At 35.7% G+C, this 22638-nt stretch overlaps 1 protein-coding gene across 1 annotated transcript in view; it reads right to left on the reverse strand.

Annotated features, from left to right (window-relative positions):
• TMEM232 (transmembrane protein 232) overlaps nt 1-22638 on the reverse strand; it is a 204075-nt gene that overhangs the window by 173939 nt on the left and 7498 nt on the right. Inside the window, exons 2-3 of the mRNA XM_069088045.1 lie at nt 11608-11719; nt 8054-8159 (exon numbers count right to left, since the gene is read on the reverse strand). Coding sequence (XP_068944146.1) covers nt 8054-8159; nt 11608-11719 — 218 coding nt within the window. The remainder of the gene's footprint in view (nt 1-8053; nt 8160-11607; nt 11720-22638) is intronic.

Genomic DNA, 22638 nt, shown 5'->3' on the forward strand with positions numbered 1-22638 from the left:
TTCCAGGAAAAAGAAAAGCTGTGGTCCGAGAAGTTGGGCCAGAACAAAAGCAAAGGTGACACTACCTTGGAAGCACTAAAAACTTATAGATTTTCAAAATTGAGTATGAAAACATGAGGGTAAAGAAGCCTGGAGTTTGGGCATGTGAAAAGCACTCCCCCTCCACCCCAGGTAAGCAAAAAACAATTCCAATATAAAGTTCAAAATTTAAAAAAGTGCTGGAAAACTGAGCAAACAAAAAAGAACCTGACCATAAAAATTTACTAAGGTGACAGGGAAACTCAAGACACAAACTCAGAATAAGACAATGATGTGAAAACACAGACAAACAAAATATGAAAGAAAAATGCAGATTGAAAAAAACACAGATTGGATATAAGACCAAAAAGAATTCATACAAGAACTAAAGAAAGGTATTTTAAAAGATTTTTAAAATCAGAGTGGTGGAGGGAAAACTGGGAAAAGAAATGAGGGCAAGGTAAGAAAATTAAGAAAAGAGAACTAACAGCTTAGTAAAAGAGGTACAAAATAATAAACATAACACTTTAAAAAAAAACCAGAATTGGCCAAAATGATAAAAGAGGTACAAAACCTGACTGAAGAAAATAATTCTTTAAAAATTGGGAATGAGAAAGTAGAAGGTAATGATTCCATGCGATATCAAGAAACAAACAACAAAAAAAGTTAAATGTATGAAAAAAACAAAAGAAAAAATGAAATACCTCATCAGAAAAAAAGTAACTTGGAAAATAGATCAAATAGAAAATAGAGGAAATAGTTTGAAGGGTGAAGGGAGAAGAAATATGGGGAAAATAATCTCCACATAAAAGAGGCATTCAAGGAAGAGGGAAAATAAGGAGTGGGAAACACTTGAACCTCACTCTCATCAAAACTTATTTAAAGAGGGAAGAATATACACGCACACACACACATATACACAAACAAACTCAACTGGGTAAAGAAATCATTTTACCCAACAATGAAGTAGGAGAAGAAGGGATTAACACAAAGGAAGGGGTGTAATAATAGGAGCACAAATTAAGAGAGGCTGTGGCCAGATGCGAAATAGACTTTTGAGGAGAGAGACACAGACAGTGAGTGACACAGACAGAGGGAGACAAAGGCAGAGAGAAGAGACAGAGAGAAGAGAAGAGAGGCTAAGACCAAAGAAAGTAGAATGGATGGAAAGAGCAATCATAATTGTGAATATGAGAGGGATGAACTCACCCATAACATGGAAATGGATAGTAAAATGAAAACAGAAGCCAAAAATAAGTTGTTTATAAGAAACACAACTGAAACAATAAGACAGTAAAAATAAGGGGCTGGAACAGAAACTATTATGCTTCAGCTCAAGCAATAAAAAAGACAGGAGTAGAAATCATGACCTCAGAAAAAGAGCAAATTTAGACCCAATTAAAATAGACAACCATGACACAAATATGGTTTTGACACCTAAACCACGGAGAGCAAAAACACAGAATAAAAACTATAAACCAAATTCTAAAATGAATATTAATACAAAAATTTAAATAAAACACTAGCAAGAACACTACAGCAATATATCAAAAAGATCATCCAATATTAGCAACTGGAATTTTACAAGGAACACAGGACCGGCTCAAAATTAGGAAAACTGTAAGCACAATTAACCATAACAGTAACAAAATCAGCAAAATCATATGATTATATCAATAGATGTGGAAAAAGCTTTTGACAAAATACAATATCCTGTGCTAGAAAGCATAGGATGAAATAAAGCTTTTCTTAAACTGACAAGTAGTATCTAACTAAATCCAAGAACAAGCTTTATCTACAATGAGGATAAACTAGAAGCCTTTCTATATTTCCAGTACCTCCTTTTGTGTTGACAAAAAATTTGGAAATTGAAGGAATGCCCATTAATGGCTGAACAAATTGCAGAATGTGATTGTAATGAAATACTAGCATGCTATAAGAAATGATGAAGAGGGTGGTTTCAGAAAAATCTGGGAAGACATATGAACTTTTAGAAAATTAAGTGAGCAGAACCAGAAGAATATGTTTTAGAGTAACAGCAATATAATAATAGTAATAAACTGTCAAAGACTTAACTATGATCAATATAATGATTCACAACAATTCCAAAGTACTCATGAAAAAAAAATGCTCTCCATCTCCAGAGAGAGAACTGATGAACTCAGTGCATACTTACTAAAAGGTTTTTTTTTTCATTTTCTTTACTTTTCCTCACTTTCTTTGCAACATGGATAACATGGAAATATGTTTTGCATTATTTCACATGTGTAATTGATATACTGCTGCCCTTCTCAATGTTTAGGGGAGGAATTGGAGGAAGGAAGATGATTTTGAACTCAAAATTTAAAAAATAAAAAAATAAATATTTTTAAAAGAGGTAAAATATTTTCACCCTAATATCTAAGAATATAGAGAATATGGTTTTAGCCTTTTCTTTTACCCCTTTTAAAACTATATATTTACCCATTAACTTTGCTACCAGCACAATGAAGATAAAAAAAACAATACGATACAACACAGAGCAATAATGGAATTACATGGAAGAAAATGGATATAAAGGTCTGAATCTAGGTCATAAGAATGGTTAAAAAAAAGAAATGGTTCACAAAATGACTGTGTTGAGACAAAAGAAGCTGGGGTTACAAAGAAAAGTAGGTTTTCATTAAAATGTCTTTGGATAATAGCTATTATCTATAAAAGTAGACATCAAGCCTCTTCTCAATATATGAAAATTCCTGAGCAATAATGTCCAATTCTTTCAGGTCTCTCTCAGCTAGGTAATTGGGTAAGCCACAGTCTGTTGAGATATACAGAATAAATAATCATAATAATCATATTAAGGTTGTAGTATGAAAAAGATACCATATACAGGAAAATGAGTAAAAAAAGGAAGGCAGTTAAATTTATTGTTTCTTTTACAAGTTAGCATTCCTATTTAAATTTTGCGTTCCAAATTTTCTCCCTCTTTCCAGTTCCTTTCCTCCCCATTGAGAAAGCAAGCAATGTGATATCAATTATACACATGAAGTCATACATAACATTATTACCATATTAGCCATATTGCAAAAAAAAAAAAGCAAGAAAACACAAAGTGAAAAATATTTTTTCAATCTACACCCAGAGTTTATTAGTTCCCTCTCTGGAGGTTGGAAAGCATTATTTTTTTATGAATCCTTTGGAATTGCCCTTGATCACATTAATTCTTTCATACTTGAAAATCATCACAATATTGCTACCACTGCATACAACGATCTCCTGATTCTGCTAACTTCCCTTTGCATCAATTCATATAAATCTTCCTTGGTTTTCAGCCCCTTTGTAATTTCTTACAAAATTGAATTCCATCACAATCATATACCACAACTTATACAGTCGATCCCAAATTGATGGGTATCCCCTTAATTAATATATTTTTGCCAGTACAAAAAGAGCTGCTAGAAATACTTTTATACATATAGGTCTTTTCCTTCTTCTTTGATCTCTTTGGGACATACACATAGTAGTGGTACTAATGGGTCAAATGGTTTGAATAGTTTTGTAGCCCATTTTGGCATAGTTCCAAATTGTTTCCTGGAATGGTTGGCCTAGTTTAGAGCTCCACTAACAGCTCATCAGTGCCCCTATATTTCCACATTCCCTCCAGAATTTGTCATTTTTCATTTTCCTTTGATGTTAGTCAATCTGATAGGTGTGAAGTGGTATATCAGAGTTGTTTTAATTTGCATTTTTCTAGTTATTAGTGATTTATATCATTTTTTCATGTGACTATTGATAACTTTGCTCTCTTCTACTGAAAAATGCCTTTTTTTGTAGCCTTTAACTATCAACTAGGGAAATGTTCTTATTTTTCTAAGTTTATCTCCATTCCCTATGTATCTGAGAAATGAAACTTTTCAGAGAAACTTTCTATTCTTCCCAATTTCCTGCTTTACTTCTAATTTTGGCTTCTTTAGTTTTGCTTGTGCAAAACATTTTTTAATTTAATGCAATTAAAATTATCCACTTTACCTCCTGAGATATTCTCTACCTTTTCTTGGCCATAAACTCTTCCAATACCCATAAATCTGAAAGATGTTTTCCATGATTCCCTAATTTGCTAATAAAGATGTTACCTTTTATGTCTAACTCAATTACTCATTTAGATCTTATCTTCGTATGTGGTGTGAGATGTTGGTTTACACCTAAGTTGTGCCAGAAAACTTTTCAATTTTCCCAGCTGTTTTTGTCAAATAGTGAATTCTTGCCCCCAAAGTTTGGGTATCTATATTTATTAAATACTAGGTTACTGTATTCATTTGCTTCTCCATATTATATATTTAACCTATTCCACTGATCTATCTTTTATCTAGTACCAGATCATTTTCATGATTTCCACTTTGTAATATGATTTGAGATTTGTTACTGCTAAGCTGATTTCTTTCTTTCACTTTTTTCTAATTTCTTTGATATTCTTTACCTTTCATTCTCCCAGATGAATTGTTATTTTTCTAGCTCTATAAAATAATTAATTGGTTTTCTGATTGGTACAGAACTGAATAGATGTTTAATTTAGATAGAACTGTCTTTCTGATTACATTGTTTTGGCTTACCCATGAGTAACTAATATTTCTGACAGCTATGAATAAATAAATAAATAAATAAATCCTCTTGTTTAGATTTGTCTTTATTTGTGTGAAAAGTATTTTGTAATTTTGTTCAAATTGTTCCTAGATATGTCTTGGCAAGTAGAATCCCAAGTATTTTATACTGTCTGTAGTTATTAAATGGAAATTCTCTTTCTCTTCCTGTGGCTTTTCTTGGTAATCTATAGAAATATTAATTATTTATATGGGTTTATTTTTATCCTGCAACTTTGCTAAAGTTGTTAACTGTTATAGCTTGTTTTTAGTTATTCTCTAGGGTACACTAAGTATACCATCCTATCTGCAAAGAGTGATGGTTTTGTTTCCTTGACACCTTATTTGTCCAATTCTTTCTCATGTCATTGCTATAACTGGCATTTCTAGTATAGTACTAAATAGACGTGAAAATGGACATGATTGCTTCATCCCTCATTTTACTGAGAAGGCTTCTAGTTTATCCCCATTACAGATAAGGCTTGGTTTTGGTTTTAGAAATCATTACTTATCAGTTTAATAAAAGCTCCATTTATTCCTGTACTTTCTGGTATTTTTAAAAATACAAATGGGTATTGTATTTTGTCAGATTTTTATGCATCTATTGATAGAATGATATAATTTGGTAGTTTTTGTTATTGATTTGGTCAATTTTGCTTATAGCTTTCTTAATATTGTCCTGTAATCCTGGTATAAATCCTACCTCTTTATAGGGAATCATCTTTGTGACATACTACAGCAGTATAATTGGTAGTATTTTATTTAAATGTTTGCATCAATATTTATTCAGGAATATGATCTATAGTTTTCTTTTTCTGTTATTGCTTTCCCTAGTTTAGGTATCAAAACCATATTTATGTTATAGAAGGAATATACCAGGATGCTTCCTTTATCAATTAAAAAAATAAATAGGGGAATTATTTGTTTTTGTAAGTGTTTGGTTTTGGTCCTGGGAATTTTTTCTTAAGTAGCTCATTTATGGCTTGTTTAATTTTTTAAAATATTCTATTTCCTTTTCTGTTAATTCAGGTAATTTTTTTCTATGCATTCAACCATTTAATTTAAATTGTCCATTTACTGGCATATAATTCAGCAAACTAACACCCAGTCTTAAGCACAGTGCTAGCATAGAGGTCCTCTGTAATTATTTTCTGACCCAGAAACCAATCCCCTTTCTGTCAGTGGGTGATGAGAACTCCTGGTACTATTGCTGCTGTTGATGCCACAGCCCCTGAAGTACTGTGCTCCTGGTTGGCCCCCAGCCCAGTGGCATAGACTTCTTTGAACCTCCTAAATGTCCCTGGCTTGGGGGAAAATGTCTCACCCTGACCATTTGTTAGTTGTGTTGTTCCAGAATTCAATTTGACATGTTAGTTTAAAATTGTCTGGAGAGGAACACTGCCATCTTGACTCCAAGCTGGCTGTTAAAATAAAAAAAAAAATCAGACAAGCCGCTCAGCACCAAATAGGGGCTAAAAGAAAAAAAAAACAATCTAGAGTCATAGAAAACTTTAAAGTGACACTGTCAGTGTCATCTGATTGTCTTTTACCCGTATTAGCAAGAAATCCCAAGAGTATGCAGGTTTCTCAGAGTTGGAAATATGCCACATAACCTATTTCATCTGTCAGAATTAGGTACCAATGCAAATAGAGGACTTATAATTTTAGACTTTGGGAGCAAGTAACATGATTTAGTGTAAACCTGTGGGTAAAGGCAGCCCCCTCAGACCCCATGAGATTAGAAGGTAAGAATGATAGAAAGTCACAGAAGAGCTGGGTTCTCATTTTGAGTCTGCTACTATTTTTCTCCTCTGAAGCCAATCGCTTAACCTGTCTGTGTCTAAGATTTGTTGTCCATCAAATAGGGATGATGATACCTGCCCTAACTCACAGCATCATTGTTGGAATTAAATAATGTACATAAAATATTCTGACAGCCATAAAGCCCTATACAAATGCAAGGAACTGCTATGATTTATATTTTATGTGACATGATAGGTTAATTCCATCTGCTATCCCATTCATGTTCTGTCTACAGATCTGGGAGCCTCTCACTGCTGTCTCTTTATATTTCTTGCTTGTTTATCTTTCTGATGTTCTGCAACATGGACAATTCCATATGTAATTCCTTACCTCAACTTATAAATCAAGTACATAGTTTTTTGAGTCATCTAGGGATTTAAACTATTTGCTGAGAATAAATAATCAAAAGAACAAAGCAAGAAGAAGAGAAATTAGTGTCAATGAGCCTCACAAAAAAAAGCTGTTCCTGGTATTCACTAAAATATAAAAGGAGTTAGGTTCTCTGATATTTTCTCAGATTTATATTTCTGCATTGCCTATTAAGTATCAGGGCTTTCTCCCTTTTATCTAGCAAGAATTCTTGACCCTGGTCATAAATGTTCTTTCCTGGAGTTTTTCTGCCTTAATAATCTTGATTTTGCTAATTCTCCCAACTTGAAAGAACAGCAAATGTTTGGCTATAAGCAGTGCTTGCAGTAATAAGAGGAAGGAGCTTATTATTCTTCAGTCAGAAAGATAGGGAGATCCCCCAACAAAAGAGATAGGAATGGATATTTCTTTTTATTTTATTTTATTTTTTTAAGCAATTGGGGTTAAGTAACTTGCTCAAGGTTACCCGGCCAGTTATTTCTGGGTGTGGTGCCAAGTATCAGGACCCGGACCTGATCCCAGGTCATCCCGACTCTGGGGCCAGTGCTCTCACTCACTGAGCCAGCTGGCCGCCTCTGGAATGGATATTTCTTAAGGCAGACTGATGGGGTAACATATTGGATTCAAGTTGGTAAACACATAGCCTATTTTCATCATCTTCAAAAACATTTATTGTCTAGTTATGAATACCTCTGTCATAGATGTTGTAAATTTAAATTAATTACAAAATAAAGATATAGGCACAGTCCTTATTCTCAATAATCATCGGATATAGCACATTAACATTTCTGACTACCTTTTCTTAATTAGTTCATTTGAACCTAACAAAATCCTACTCAGGTAGATAGTATATAGGTATTATTAACCACATTTTATAGATAAGGAAAGTGAAGCTCAAATCAATGAATCAATAAGCATTTATTAAGTGACTTGTACACAGTCACATGGTTATTAAATGTCAGAGACAGATTTGAAATTAAGTCTGTACTGACTGCATTCATCAGTGTTTCTACCACATTATGTTGCCCAATGTAGGTTACATTCTAAAACTAAATTCTAATAAATTAATTTAGTAACGAATTATTTTAGGAGGTCTTGGTAAAATTCCTTTGCACATGAAAAAAAAAACACGAAAATATTTGCATTGTATTGGATTTGTAATCACATATTTTTTTTTTAATTTGGAAGAATCAAAATTGATTTGACTGAAAAACACTTAAAGTGGTTACATAATTAGAGTACAGTACCTTCCTGGATTTCTCCTTTGCACTGAGCCAAATAAATTGCCTCAGTCCATGCAGCAGGAAGATCTACATGACTACCCATACCTAGGCTGCTGAGTCCCAATCTTCTCTGTTATGGGGAAAAGGGTAAAATATGAAATGTGAGAAAATTTCTTTTAGAGGGAGGTCAGTCCATCATGAAAAGCTACAGTAATTAACAGTTATATCCACAAAACCTTTCAGAGTTTTTCACCTCAAAAGAGCAACAACAACAAAAAAAGATTTGTTAGTGTTTATTATCTATAAGAATTTTTTAATAAAAATTTACTTTTTTAAAAGTTTATTTATTTTTAGTTTTCAACATTCACTTCCATAAGTTTTTAATTTTCTCCTACTCCCCACAACAGCATACAATGTGATATAGGCCCTACACACACATTCCCATTAAACATACTTTCACATTAGTCATGTTGTATAGAAGAACCAGAACAAATAGGAGGAACCACGAGGGAAAAAAAAGGAAAGAGTCTGCTTTACTCTGAATTCAGACTCTTTCTCTGAATGTGGATGACAATTTCCATCATGAGTCCTTTGGAACTGTTTTAGGTCCTTGCATTTCGGAGAAGGGCTAAGTCTATCAAAGTTAACCATCACACACTGTGGCAGTGTTCTCCTGGTTCTGCTCACTTTATTCAGTATCAGTTTATTTAAGTCTTTCCTTGTTTTTTCTGAAGTCCATATTTTCACCATTTCTTAGAGAACTATAGTATTCCAATACATTCAAATACCACAACTTGTTCAGTCATTCCCCAACTGATGGGCATCCCCTCAATTTCCAGTTCTTAGACACCACAAAAAGAGCTGCTAAAAATATATTTGTGCATGTGGGTCCTTTTCTCATATTTATGATCTCTTTGGGATATAGCCCTAGAAGGGGTATTGCTGGGTCAAAGGGTATGTACATTTTTATAGCCCTTTGGGCATAGTTCCAAATTGCTATTCAGAATGGATATCTCGGTTCACAACTCCACCAACAATACATTAGTGTTCCAACTTTCCCACACCTTTTCCTCATTTATCATTTTCCTGTTTTGTCAGTCTGATAGGTGTTTTAATGTGATTTAAAAAAAAGTGATACTAAAAGTTTACTTCTTTGAAACAATCTTATAATCTGAAGATTAGAGATGCTGATTATGTGCTACATGTTTACTTTTATTATGATTATTTTGTGAATTTTCAGTAATTTTTAGTGTTTAGATAATTATTCTTATTTTGAAAATAAGAAAGTTGACAGTGATTTATCAAAGCTGATTACAGATCACTTAAATCACTTTAAACAAAGTACACTTTCAAGTCATTAAGCTTTAGTTTGAAGCTTCATTAAGGTAAATTATATACTTGCTTTCATGTATTTATATTAAGTGTTGGCAAAGTGCTTATCTTTTCTAAATGAAATATTTTGGGTGAATGCTCTGAATGAGAATGAACTATTAACATAACAAGTGTCTTAAAAGTTCCCAGTGCTTCCTTAAAGATTATAAATAAAAAACCTTGATAATTCCTTTTCTGCTAATCTTGCTGTCATTTACTTCTTGATTTTAAACACATGTCAAATGGAAATTTTATATTTGGTACTCTAATATGAGCTTTGTAAAATCCATAGGCAAGTAAATTTCCCCTTCTGTGCAATGAAGGGCTTGGATGATCCCTGAGATCCCTTCCAGAACTAACTTTCTTGATAGCAATTGCTTTCTTTGAAATACACGACTTTAAAGGATTTGTTCAATCTTAAGTATAATTTTAGGATAATCCAGGTCTATCTCAGTCCCTACAAAAACTGCATCTGTCTTAGAAGCTAATAAATTAAGAATGAAAAAAATTATTTTTTATTACAAATTCAGCTGGAAAGCAAATATATTAAGGGTTAATTACCAATGTGGAATAAATACCAAAGAGAAAGGTAGTAATCCAAACTGGAGAGATTAAACTGGACTAGAATGATTGCATCCCCCATCAATACCCTACCCATATCTTAGGTGCTCTGTGTTGATCATATTTTAGCTAACTTAATCAGGCCAAGTTTAAGGACTTTTCCATTTGGGCACATGATATTCATAACCAGGAGTGGCCATATATTAGATATGGAAATATGAAAATGGGGCAAAGCCATGGATGTTACAGTTGATTTATTCTAATACAATGAGGAAATCCCTTGCTCATGTGAGCTGGAAGTTGATAACCAGACAATCCAAGGAAAGTTCAGAGCAAAAATAAATTAGGGATTGAGACACAGACTAAAACTCCTCACTAGGACAAGCAAGCTGAATTGCAGCTACATGACTGGAAAGATAGTGTTGTGGTCAAAAAGGTGGGTTGGAATCCAACAAGCTGAGAGGGTAGGGAGCCACAGACTAGGTGTCAATAGATACAGAACTCTATAAAATAATCTTGTCAAATTCCCTTATTTTACAGATAAGGAAATTGAGGTCCAAAGAGGGCATGTTACTTACTCAGAGTCACATTGTAGCTAGCAGAACCAGGATTTAAATCCAGGTCAAAAATTCCAGTGTTCCTTTCCCATTACCATATTGAGTTGTACTAGGAATGTAGGCTATACCAACAAATGTTTCCCTATAAATGCTGTTTTTCTAACAAGTAACTCAGGTTTCTTCAGAATGTCCTGACCCAAGACAGCCTGGCATTAGGACAATACCTTCATCTTCCTCAATTCAGGAAGATGTAGTGATATCTCTACATCTTCAAGAGGGTTTGGGAGCTCTCCTAGGACTCTAATTGGTTTAACCTTCCTTGAATTCTCGATTAATTTCCTGGCCTTAACAGAACTACTTTTGAGTTTAAGGAAAACCTATTTCCCCCCTAATAAAAACTAATTATTCTGTATGTTTTCTTCCCAAAAATGTTGTACTTCATTATCAGAGATATGTCACTGTAATATTGCCATAGTTATATAGTACACAGGGCCATAGATGTCAGAGTTGGAAAGAATCCTAAAGGTCTACTTCAACGCCCACATTTTAAAGTTAAATAAAGTATGGATAAGAGAAGTATTACTTGATAAATAATAAGTGACAGAGCTAGGATTCAAGCTCAAGATCTTCATATACCTAGCTCTTTCCATGGAAAAATAAATCTCAGATAAACAGACATGATGGTCTAAATACAAAGGAGTTTTTTTTCCCCAGTTGCTTCTTTGAACTAAGCAGCTATTACTACCAAAGAACATATCCTCACTTGGTGAACAAGATTTTGTACATAATCTTTGTGCTTTTTATAGGCAAGGGCTCACTTTGCCAATCTCTACTGACAAAAATCACGTGCTTAACTTTGGATATTTAGAGCTGACATCACTAATAGATTATATCCTGTTATTTCTGTGGAATTTGCAGAAATCATTTGATATTGAACAATTTGGTTAAAATCTTTAAATCTCATCTTTGTTCCTGACCATTTGTAATGAAAACAAGCACATCATTGTTCAACTTTTTCTCCCAGGCTTTAATCACAGGTAAGCTGTCACAAAATGGAAGAAGAAAATCAAATAAATACTATGAAATTACCTTGCATCTAAATAGCATTTTAATAGCCTGGTCCTGTAAGAGCTTCTTATCCTGTGGATTTTCTGTATCATTGAACTTCCTGATGAACTCTTTTGTGATAAACAAAGGTTTTCTAAACAAGTAAGAAAAATATAGTTATCATTGCTGATTTCTAAATAATCAAGTTCAAACTGTTAAACATAACATAGTCCTAGAAAAAATGTTTTTCATTTACCAAAATAAGCCTAATGAGGTCAATAATCTAGAATTATAAGAATCATAAAAATTAGAAGATAAAGTAGTTTTAATAACTATAAAGAGAAAATTCCCAGTCACCCCTGATTTAAGAGAAATTAAAAAAAACTAAATAGATTAATTCAAATAGATGAAAATAAGATATTTTGCAGCAAAAAGAAAAATGCAGTGTAAGAATGAAATAAACTAGGACAGAAAAAAATTACAATAAACAATACACAGTAGTAAAGGATCATGTAATCTAGTGGTTGATAAATACAAAAAGCAAAGCTTTGGTGGTAAGAACTCAACATTTGACAAAAATTACTGGGAAAATTGGAAAGCAGTTTGACTGAAATTATGCATAGACCAACATCTCACACTATATAGCAAGATAAAGTTAAAATGGATAAATGATTTAGACATAAAGGATGATATCATAAGTAAATTAGAGGAACATGGAAAAATGTATCTGTCAGATCTATGAATAAAGGAATAGTTAAAGACCAAACAATAGATAGGGGATATTACAGGAAGTAAAATATATAATTTTGATTATATGAAATTAAAAAAGGTTTTGCATAATCAAAACTAATACAGTTAAAAACTATAAGGAAAACAGGAAATAGAAAAAATTGCAACATATTTCTTTGATAAAGGTCTCATTTCTCAAACTTGAAAAATTAAAGCCATTTCCCAGCTGATAAATGGTCAAAGAATATGAACAGGTAGTTTTCAGTAGAAGAGAGCAAAGCTATTCACAGTCACATAAAAAAATGCCCTAAATCACTATTAGAGAAATACAAATTAAAACAACTCTGAGATACCACCTCACACTTATCAGACTAGCCAGCATGACAAAAAATGAAAATGACAAATGCTGGAGCAGATGTGAAAATAACTGGGGCACTAATGCACTGTTGGTGCAGTTGTGAACTAGTCCAAATATTCTGGAGAACAATTTGAAATTGAATCCAAAGTGCTACAAAACTCTACATACCATTTGACCAGCAATACTACTACTAGGTCAGAGTTCCAAAGACATCAAAGAAAAGGAAAAAGGGCCTATTTGTACAAAAATATTTATAGCAGCTCTTTTTATGGTGGAAAACAATTGGAAATTGAGGGGGTGCCCATAAATTGTGGAATAGCTGAATAAGTTTGGGACAACTCCCCTGAAAAAAAAACATAAAAACAAATCCTGGAGAGTCAGAACTCACAAAAGGGGGAAACAATTTTCCAACCCAAGACAAATTAGAAGGTTGGTAGTGAATGTCTATCACACTGGGGTGAGTGGAACACAGTCCAATGCAGGCTGCACCATCACAGGTCACAACACAGGAAACTAACAGCAAGCCTTGGGGGTGACTAAATCAATAGTAATAGTAGCTCTTCAGGAGCTTGCAGCCCATAGGGAGGAAAAAAGGTAGGACAAATGGTCAAAAGAAGATTATAGGGGTCCCTTTGATGGCGCTGGGTACAGGATGTTGTTGCACTACCCATACTCAGGTCCAGGCTGCAGGCTTGGGTTGCAGTCCCAGGGCAAGGAGGACCACTAGCACACGACAGCCTGTGACGGTAGAGGAATGGGGACCCTACTCATAGCTCCAAGGCAGAAAAGAGTGTTTGTGGGAACTCACACACCAGAACATGGGCCAGAAGAGTAGTAAATGCACCTTTTCTGAGCTCACACCATCTTGGAAGAAACGAAAGCTTACAAACCCTCAGAACTATCTCTGAGAAGAGGTACACAAAAAAAGCTGTAGCTTGGGGCAGAGCCCAACTTTAATGTCAAGTTAAAAGAAAAGAAATAGACTAGAAAAATGAGCAAACAAACAAAAGTTCCTAACCATAGAAAAATATGGTGACAAAGAAGTTCAAAACACAAACTCAGAAGATAACCAAATCAAAACTATTACATTCAAAACCTCTAAGAAAAATGTTAATTGGTCTCAGTTTCCAAAAGAATTCCCAGAAGAGCTCAAAAAGGATTTTAAAAATCAGAGATGTAGAGAAAAATTGGGAAAACTGGCAAATGACAGCAATGTAAGAAAATCATGAAAAAAAGAGCAGCTTGATAAAGGAAGAACAACAACAAGAACAACAAAAATACTGAGGAAAATAATACCTGAACAGAATAGGTCAAATGGTAAAAGAGGCACAAAAATACAAAAAGAGAAAGATGCCTTGAAAAACAGAATGTCAAAATGAAAAAGACGTACCAAAAATCAATAAAGAGAACTCCTTAAAAATCAAAATCAGCCAAACAGAAAAAAAAGTTTAAAAAAATCCACTGAAGAAAAAATATTCTTATAAAGTAGAATTGGCCAAATGGAAATTAATAACTTTATGAACATCAAAAACAATAAAACAAAATCAAAAGAATAAAAAAATAGAAGAAATGTTAAATATCTTACAGGAAAAACAACTGACCTGTAAAACTGATTAAGGAGAGATAATTTAAGAATTATTGAACTACCTAAAAGCCATGATCAGAGAAAGAATGTAGATATCATCTTTCAAGTAACAATTCAGGAAAACTACTCTGATATTCTAGAATCAGAGGGTAAAATAAACATTGAAAGAATTCACCAATCACATCTTTGAAGAGATCTCAAAATGAAAACTCCCAGGAATTTTATAGCCAAATTCCAAAGCTCCCAGGTCAAGGAGAAAATATTACAAACAGCCAGAAAGAAACAATTCAAATATTGTAAAGCCACAGTCAGGATAACACAAGATTTAACAGCTTCTCCATTAAAGGATCAGAGGGTTTAGAATATGATATTCTGGAGAGCAAAGGAGTTAGGATTACAACCAAGAATCAACTACCCAACAAAACTGAGAATAATCCTTCTGGGGGGAAAATGGATATTCACTGATGAAAAGATCAGAGCTGAATGGAAAACCTGACTTTCAAATACAAGACTCATGAGAAGTATAAAAAGTTAAACAGAAAAGAGAACTCATAAGGAATTAATAAAGTTAAACTGTTTACTTTCCTACATTGAAGATGATACTTATAACTCAAGTATTTTCTCATTGTTAGGGTAGTTAGATGGAGTGTACATAGAGAGAGGTCATAGGGTATGAATTGAGTTGAATATGATGGGACGTCTAAAAAAACAGAAATAAAGGGTGAGAAAGAGAATTGTACTGGAAGAAGGAGAAAGGGAGAGACAAAATAGGGTGAATCATCTCACATAAAAGAGTCATGAAAAACTTTTACAGTGGAAAGGAAATGGGAGTTACAGGGGAATCACTTGACCCTTATTCATCAGAATTGGCTCAAAGAGGTACAATATACACACTGATCTGGGTATAGAAATATATCTTATCTTACTGGAAAATAAGAGGGGAATGAATAGGAGATGGGGTAAGTGAATTGGGGAAATCAGTGGTTAAAAGCAAAACACTTTTGAGAATGGATAGGGTGAAAGGAGAGAGAGAATAGGATGAACAAGGGGAAAAATAGGATGGGGGAAAATACAATTAGTAATCGTAACTTTGAAGAGTTACAGCAAGTTTCTCTGATAAAGGCCTTACTTCTCAAATATAAAGAGAAATGAGTCAAATTTATGAGAATACAAGGCATTCTGTAATAGATAAATGATCAAAGGATATGAACGGGCAGTTTTCAGATGAAGAAATCAAAGTTATCTATAGTCATATAAAAATGCTCTAAAACACTATCAATTAAAGAAATGCAAATTAAAACAACTCTGAGGTACCACCCTACACCTATAAGATTAACTAATATGACAGAAAGGGAAAATAACAAGTGTTAGAGGAAATGTGGGAAAATTGGTACACTTTTAGTTGTTGGATCCTTCTGGATCCCCCAGAGAAAGATTTACGGAGTCTGAATGCAGATTGAAGCAAACCCCATGCTCTCTCTTTTTTGTTTTGTCTTGTTCCTTCTTTCTCCTTCATTCCATTGGTTACAATCCTTTTTTACAACTTGAATAATGTTTAATGTGAAGGTATTCCAGATTCTTTCCCTTCCTCCCTCATCGCCCACCCTTACTGGGAAGATAAGCAATTCAATATAGGTTGTAAATGTGTAGCTATGCAAAATGTTTTCATAGTGGATATACTGTGAAAGACTGACTAAATTTCCCTCCCTCCTATCCCACCTCACACTTGTTCTATTCTCTACTTTGATCCTGTCCCTTTTCAAAAGTGCGTGCTTCTAACTACCCTCCCTCCTAACCATCCCACCCCTCCATCATGCCCCCTCTCATCCCCTTCCCCTCTACTCTCCTGTAGGGAGACATACTCTATTAGTATGTATGTCATTCCCTCCCTAAGCCAAATTCAATAAGAGTAAGGTTGACCCATTCCCTTTTGCCTTCCTTTTTCTCCCTTCCATTGTAACAGTTTTCCCTTGCCTCTTCTATATGAGATAATTTACCCCATTCTGTCTTTCCCCATCTCCTCTCATTATATTCCTCTCTCAACTCTCAATTTCACCTTTTAAGTATTATCCCTTCCTATTCAATTGATGCTGTGCCCTCTGTCTATGAATAACTGTACACATATATACACACACTTACATATGTATTCATATGCCCATATATCCTCCTAATAGACATATATATGTATATATATATATATATATATATATACATATACACACATACATTTATACTCCCTTCAACTATCCTCACACTGAGAAAAGTTTCATAAGCTACAATTATCATTTTTTCCATGTCGGAATGTTAACAGTTCAACTTTGATAAGTTCCTTATTGTTTCTTTTCCCTGTTTACCTTCTCATGCTTCTCTTGCTTCTTCTATCTGAATGTCAAATTTTCTATTCAGCTCTGGTTTTTTCATCATGAATGCTTGAAAGTCCTCTTTTCCATTGAATGACCATATTTAACCCTGAATCGTGATACTCAGTTTTGCTGCGTAGGTGATTCTTGGTTTTAATCCCAGCTCCTTTGCCCTCTGGAATATCATATTCCAAGCCCTTTAATCCCTCAGTGTAGAAGCTGCCAGATCCTGGGTTATCCTGATTGTGTTTCCACAATATCTGAATTGTTTCTTCTTGGCTGCTTGTACTATTTTCTCCTTGATCTGGGAACTCTGGGACATAGCTGTAATATACCTAGGAGTTTTTTTTTTGGGATCTTTTTCAGGAGGTGATGGGTGGATTCTTTCAAACTATTTTGCCCTCTGGTGCTAAAACATCTGTGCAATTTTCCTTGAGAATTTCTTGGAGGATGATTTCTAGGTTCTTTCATTTGATTATGGTTTTCAGGCAGTCCAATAATTTTTTAAATTATCTCTCCTGGATCTATTTTCCAGGTCAGTGGTTTTCCAATAAGATATTTCACATTGCCTTCTATTTTTTCATTTGTTTGGATCTGTTTAATAGTATCTTGATGTCTCATAAAGTCGTTAGCTTCCATTTGCTCCAATCTAATTATGAAGGAATTATTCTCTTCAGTGAGCTTCTGAAATTCTTTTTCCATCTGGTAAATTCGGTTTTTCAAGGCATTCTTCTCTTCATTGGTTTTCTGAGCCTCTTTTGCCATTTGATTTAGTCTATTTTTAAGGTGTTATTTTGTTCAGTCAGGTTGTTGACTCTCTTTTCATGATTTTCTTGCATAATTCTCATTTCTCTTCCCAATTTTTCCTCCACTTCTCTTATTTGGTTTTCAAAATCCTCCTTAAGCTCCTCTATGGTCTGTAACCAATTCATATTTTTGGGAAGCTTTTGGCACAGTTCTGACTTCATTGTCTTCCTCCTGTTCTATGCTTTGATCTTTTTGTCCCCAAAATAAGAATCTAAGGTTTGACTGCTGTGATTGCTCATGTTGCCATTCAATTACTCGACTTTTGAGCTTTTTGCCACAGTAGAACTCTGCTTCCAGAGAGGAGAGCTTTGTCCCAAATCGCTGGGGTTTTCTCAGTTGACGGAGCTATTAGTTGGCTGCCCTCTCAGAAGCCTCCACAGGCTCTGGCACCTGGTCACACACCCCAGGACTTCCACCCAAGACAGAGATCCAGATCCCAGAAGGTTAAAGCAAAAGTGATTACCTCTCAGAATGGTCTTTTGGTCCCCCTATGATCTGTAGGCAAGGAGCTCTGAAGTAGCCATGTGGCGGTGGCTGTATGGCCACCAAACCTCAGCCACTTCTCCCTCCAGGAGGCAGAGGCTGGACTTCACTCCCGGACCTTATGTTCCCAAAGTCCACGCTGACCATTTACTTTGCCTTTGGCATTTATGGATTGATAATTCTAGATACTGCCACAGCTTCTGGTGATCCACTCTCCTGAAGTCCCTCTAGCTGGGGATGGTTGGGGCTGCCCTGCAATGGACCCTTCCTCTCCACCTGCTGGGCTGCCTTCTGCAAGAGATTTGTTACTCTCTGTCATTTTGTGGGTTATGTAGCTCTAAAATTTCCTTAGAGGGGTGGAGCCAAGATGGCGGAGTAGAAGCATGACCCTCCCCCGGCTCCGGCTTCCACCCTCCCCAATCCATGTAAAAAGGGGACTTTAAACAAACTTTGGAGCTGCAGAACCCACAAAATGACACAGAGAAGCTAACCTCCCGCTGAGAACAGCCCAGCAGGCTGGCAGGAATCGGCCAGAACAATGCTCTGGGAGCTGAGCCCAGCACCACGCTGAGGCTTTAGCCCCAGGGCGGGCCTGACCAGCCGCCTGCCAGAGGGACTCCAGATCAGCAGCAGCTGTGGCCGTTTGCAGATTTATCAACACGTAGATGCGAAGGACAAGGTGAGAGGCCAGTACAGTCTGGACTTTGGGACCCAGTAAGTGGGAGTGCGTGGCTTTCACCCCCGGGGCGAGAAACCGCTGAGACGCCAGCACAGCCTGCCAGCGCCACGTGGCGGCTTCAGCTCCTGGCCTGCAGAGTGTAGGGGGACCAAGCACCAGTCTGAGGGGTCATCGCTCTTGCTTTAACCTGCTTGGATCTGGATTGCAGTCTAGGGTGGAGGTCCTGGCGTGTGTGTCCAGCTTGCCAGAGCGTGTGGAGACCTCAGAGAGGGCAGCCATCTAATACCTCTGACAACTGAGAAAACCCCAGCGTTTGGGACGAAAACTCCCCTGTCTGGTGGCAGAGTCCTACTGTGGCAAAAAGCCCAAAAGTCAAATCATTGAGTGGCAAAATGAGCAGGCAAAGGAAACAAAGCAGACAGAAGATTCCAACATTACACTCCTATTTTGGGGATAAGAAGGAGCAAGGCATGGAACAGGAGGAAATCAGTGAAGTCAGAACTCCTGCACCAAAAGCTTCAAAGGAAAATACAAGCTGGTTACAGGCCATAGAGGACCTTAAGAAGCAGATAAGAGAAGTGGAGGAAAAATTGGGAAGAGAAATGAGAACAATGCAAGAAAATTATGAAATGAGAGTCAACAGCCTGACTGAAGAAAATAATACCTTAAAAAACAGACTGACTCAAATGACAAAGGAGGCTCAAAAAGGCAATGAGGAGAAGAATGCCTTAAAAAGTCGAATTTGCCAGATGGAAAAAGAATCTCAAAAGCTCACTGAGGAGAATCATTGCTTCAGAATTAGACTGGAGCAAATGGAAGCTAATGACTTTATGAGAAATCAAGATGCTGTCAAACAGATCCAAACAAATGAAAGAATAGAAGGCAATGTGAAATATCTCATGGGAAAAACCACTGACCTGGAAAATAGATCCAGGAGAGAGAATTTAAAAATTATTGGACTGCCTGAGAGCCATGACCAAAGTAAGAGCCTGGAAAGCATCCTCCAGGAAGTTCTCAAAGAAAACTGCCCTGATGTTTTAGAACGAGAGGGCAAAATAGAGGTTGAAAGAATCCACCGATCACGTCCTGAAAAAGATCCCAAAAAGAAAACTCCTAGGAATATTATAGCCAGGTTCCAGAATTCCCAGATTAAGGAGAGAATATTACAAGCAGCCAGGAAGAAACAATTTGAATATTGTGGAAACATAATCAGGATAACCCAAGATCTGGCAGCTTCTACACTGAGGGATCGAAGGGCCTGGAATGTGATATTCCGGAGGTCAAGGGAGCTGGGATTAAAACCAAGAGTCACCTACCCAGCAAAACTGAGTATCATGTTTCAGGGGAAAATATGGTCATTCAGTGAAATACAGGACTTTCAAGCATTCTTGCTGAAAAAACCAGAGTTGAATAGAAAATTTGACATTCAGATACAAGAAGCAAGAGAAGCATGAGAAGGTAAACAGGGAAAAGAAATCATAAGGAACTTATCAAAGTTGAACAATTTTTTTTAAAGCAATTGGGGTTGAGTGGCTTGCTCGGGGTTGCATGGCTGGTTGTTGTTTCTGGGTGTGGTGCTGAGTGTCCGGATTTGATCTGCGTCGTCCCGGCACTGGGGCCGGTGCTCTTGCTCGCTGAGCCACCTGGCCAAAGTTGAACTATTAACATTCCTACATGGAAAAACAATAATTGTAACTTATGAAACTTTTCTCAGTAGTTGAAGGGATTAGAAATATATATATGTCTTTATATGAGGGTATGCGGGTATATGAATACATATGTGAATGTGTGCATATACGTTTACAGGTATACATAGATAGAGGGCACAGGACCAATTTAACAGGAAGGGATGATACTTAAAAGGTGAAATTAAGAGGTGAGAGGAATATAATGAGAGGAGATGGGGAGAGACAGAGTGGGGCAAACTATCTCATACAGAAGAGGCAAGGGAAAATGGTTAAAATGGAGGGGAAGAATAGAAAGGCAAAAGGGAATGGGTCAACCTTATTCCTATTGAATCTGGCTTGAGGAGGGAGGGAAATACACACTAAATAGGGGATCTCACCCTCCAGGAGAATAGGGGGGGAAGGGGATGTGAGGGGGGAAGATGGAAGGGAGGGCAGGCTGGGGGGGAGGGAAGTTGGAAGCACCAACTTGTGAAAAGGGACAGGATCAAAGTAGAGAATAGAACAAGTGGGAGGTGGGATAGGAGGGAGGGAAATATAGTCAGTCTTTTACAATACATCTACTATGTTATTGTTTTGCATTAGCCGCACATGTACAACCTATACTGAACTGCTTGTCTCCCTAGTGGGGGTGGGTGGCAGGGGGGGGAAGGGAATGAATCTGGAATTGAAAGTTTTAAAAATCAAATATTCAAATATAAAAAAAATTAAAATTTCCTTAGAATCTTATTTTATAGGTATTTGAGGTGATTATGGGGGAAGCCCATGGAGTTTTCCTGCTTCTACACTGCCATCTTGGCTCCACCTCTCCATAAATAAATACATTTTTTTTTTAAAGAAAGGAGGTAGTTAAAAAATAAAAAGCATTGTTGCTCAAGTGATATATACTAATTCAACCATTCTATAGAGCAATGTGGAACTATATCCAAATGTCTACAAAACCATGTACACCTTTGGACCCAGAAATACCCCTACTTGGTATGTGTCCCAGAAATTTAAAACAAATAAAGGTTAGAGGTAAATACATACAAAATATATTTACAGCAACTCTTTTAGTGTGGCAAAAGAACTGGAAATTGAAAGGATAACCATCAACTGGAAAATGGCTAAACAAGTTTTGGTATAAAATTGTGATAGAATACTATTATGCTGTAAGAAATGATGAGTAGTGTGCTCTCAGAAAAATTTGGAAAGACTTACATGAACTGATGAAAAAGTAAATGAACAGAACCAGAATATTCTACATAGTAAAAGTAATAGTGTACAATGATCAGTTGTGAATGACAGCTCTTCTTAATAATAAAATGATCCGAGAAAATTCTGAAGGTCTTATGATGAAAAATGCTATCCATCAACAGAGATGATGGGGTCTTAATGCAGACTGAAGCACAGATTTGCTTTTGTTTTAACTTTATTTTTCTTGTACATTGTTTTGTTTTGGTTCTGTATTTTCTTTTACAACATGACTAATATGTTTTACATGACTGAAGATGTATAACCTTTACCAAATTGCTTGCCTTCTCAATGATGGGGAAAGGTAAGAAGGGAGAAAAAGAATATGGAACTAAAATTTTTTTAATGCAAAAAATGTTTTTACATGTAATTGGGGGAAAATAAAATATTAAATAAATATTTTTTTTAAATAACAAGTAAGATGATTTCAGAAAACTCTGGGAAAACATACATGAACTCATACAAAGTGAAAGTGAGCAGAACCAGGAAAACACTGTACACAGTAAGAGCAATATTGTAAGGATGATCAACTGTGAAAGACAATGATCCAAGAAAATTCCAAAGGAACCATGATGAAAAATGCTTTCTTCCTCCAAAGAGAGAACTGATGAACTTTGAATGCAAATCAAAAAATCCTTTTTTTTTTGGAAAACTTTTAAAAAATTGTATCAATTCTCTTTGTGCTTTCTTTTCCAACATGGCTAATATGGAAATATGTTTGGCATAGCTTTACATGTATAACTGAAATCAAAATCCTTCTTAAGGAAGTGGGAGGGTGGGAGAGAAGGAGAGAATCTGGAACTCAAAATTAAAAAAAAAAGATTGTTAAAAATTCTTTTATATGTAATTGAGAAATATTTAATAAAATTTTTAAAAAGACTGTTATTGGGGCAGCTAGGGGGTACAGTGAATGCAACACTGGCCCTGGAGCCAGGAGGACCTGAGTTCAAATCCAGCCTTAAGACACTTGACACACTAGTTGAGTGATCTTGGGCAATCACTTAGCCCCAACTGCCTTGCCTTATCCCTTCTCCCCATGCAAAAAAACTTATTCAAGTAATTTTACTTTGAGTTTACAAGATTCAGTTCCCTGGTTCTTTGAGTTTCAAATTTTCTCCCCCACCCTCCCATTCCGTCCCCCCAAACCACCATGG

This window comes from Petaurus breviceps, unplaced genomic scaffold (assembly GCF_028583685.1).
Source record: "Petaurus breviceps papuanus isolate PSGF00001 unplaced genomic scaffold, PetGlider_PUasm1.0 184, whole genome shotgun sequence".
Lineage (NCBI taxonomy): Eukaryota > Metazoa > Chordata > Mammalia > Diprotodontia > Petauridae > Petaurus > Petaurus breviceps.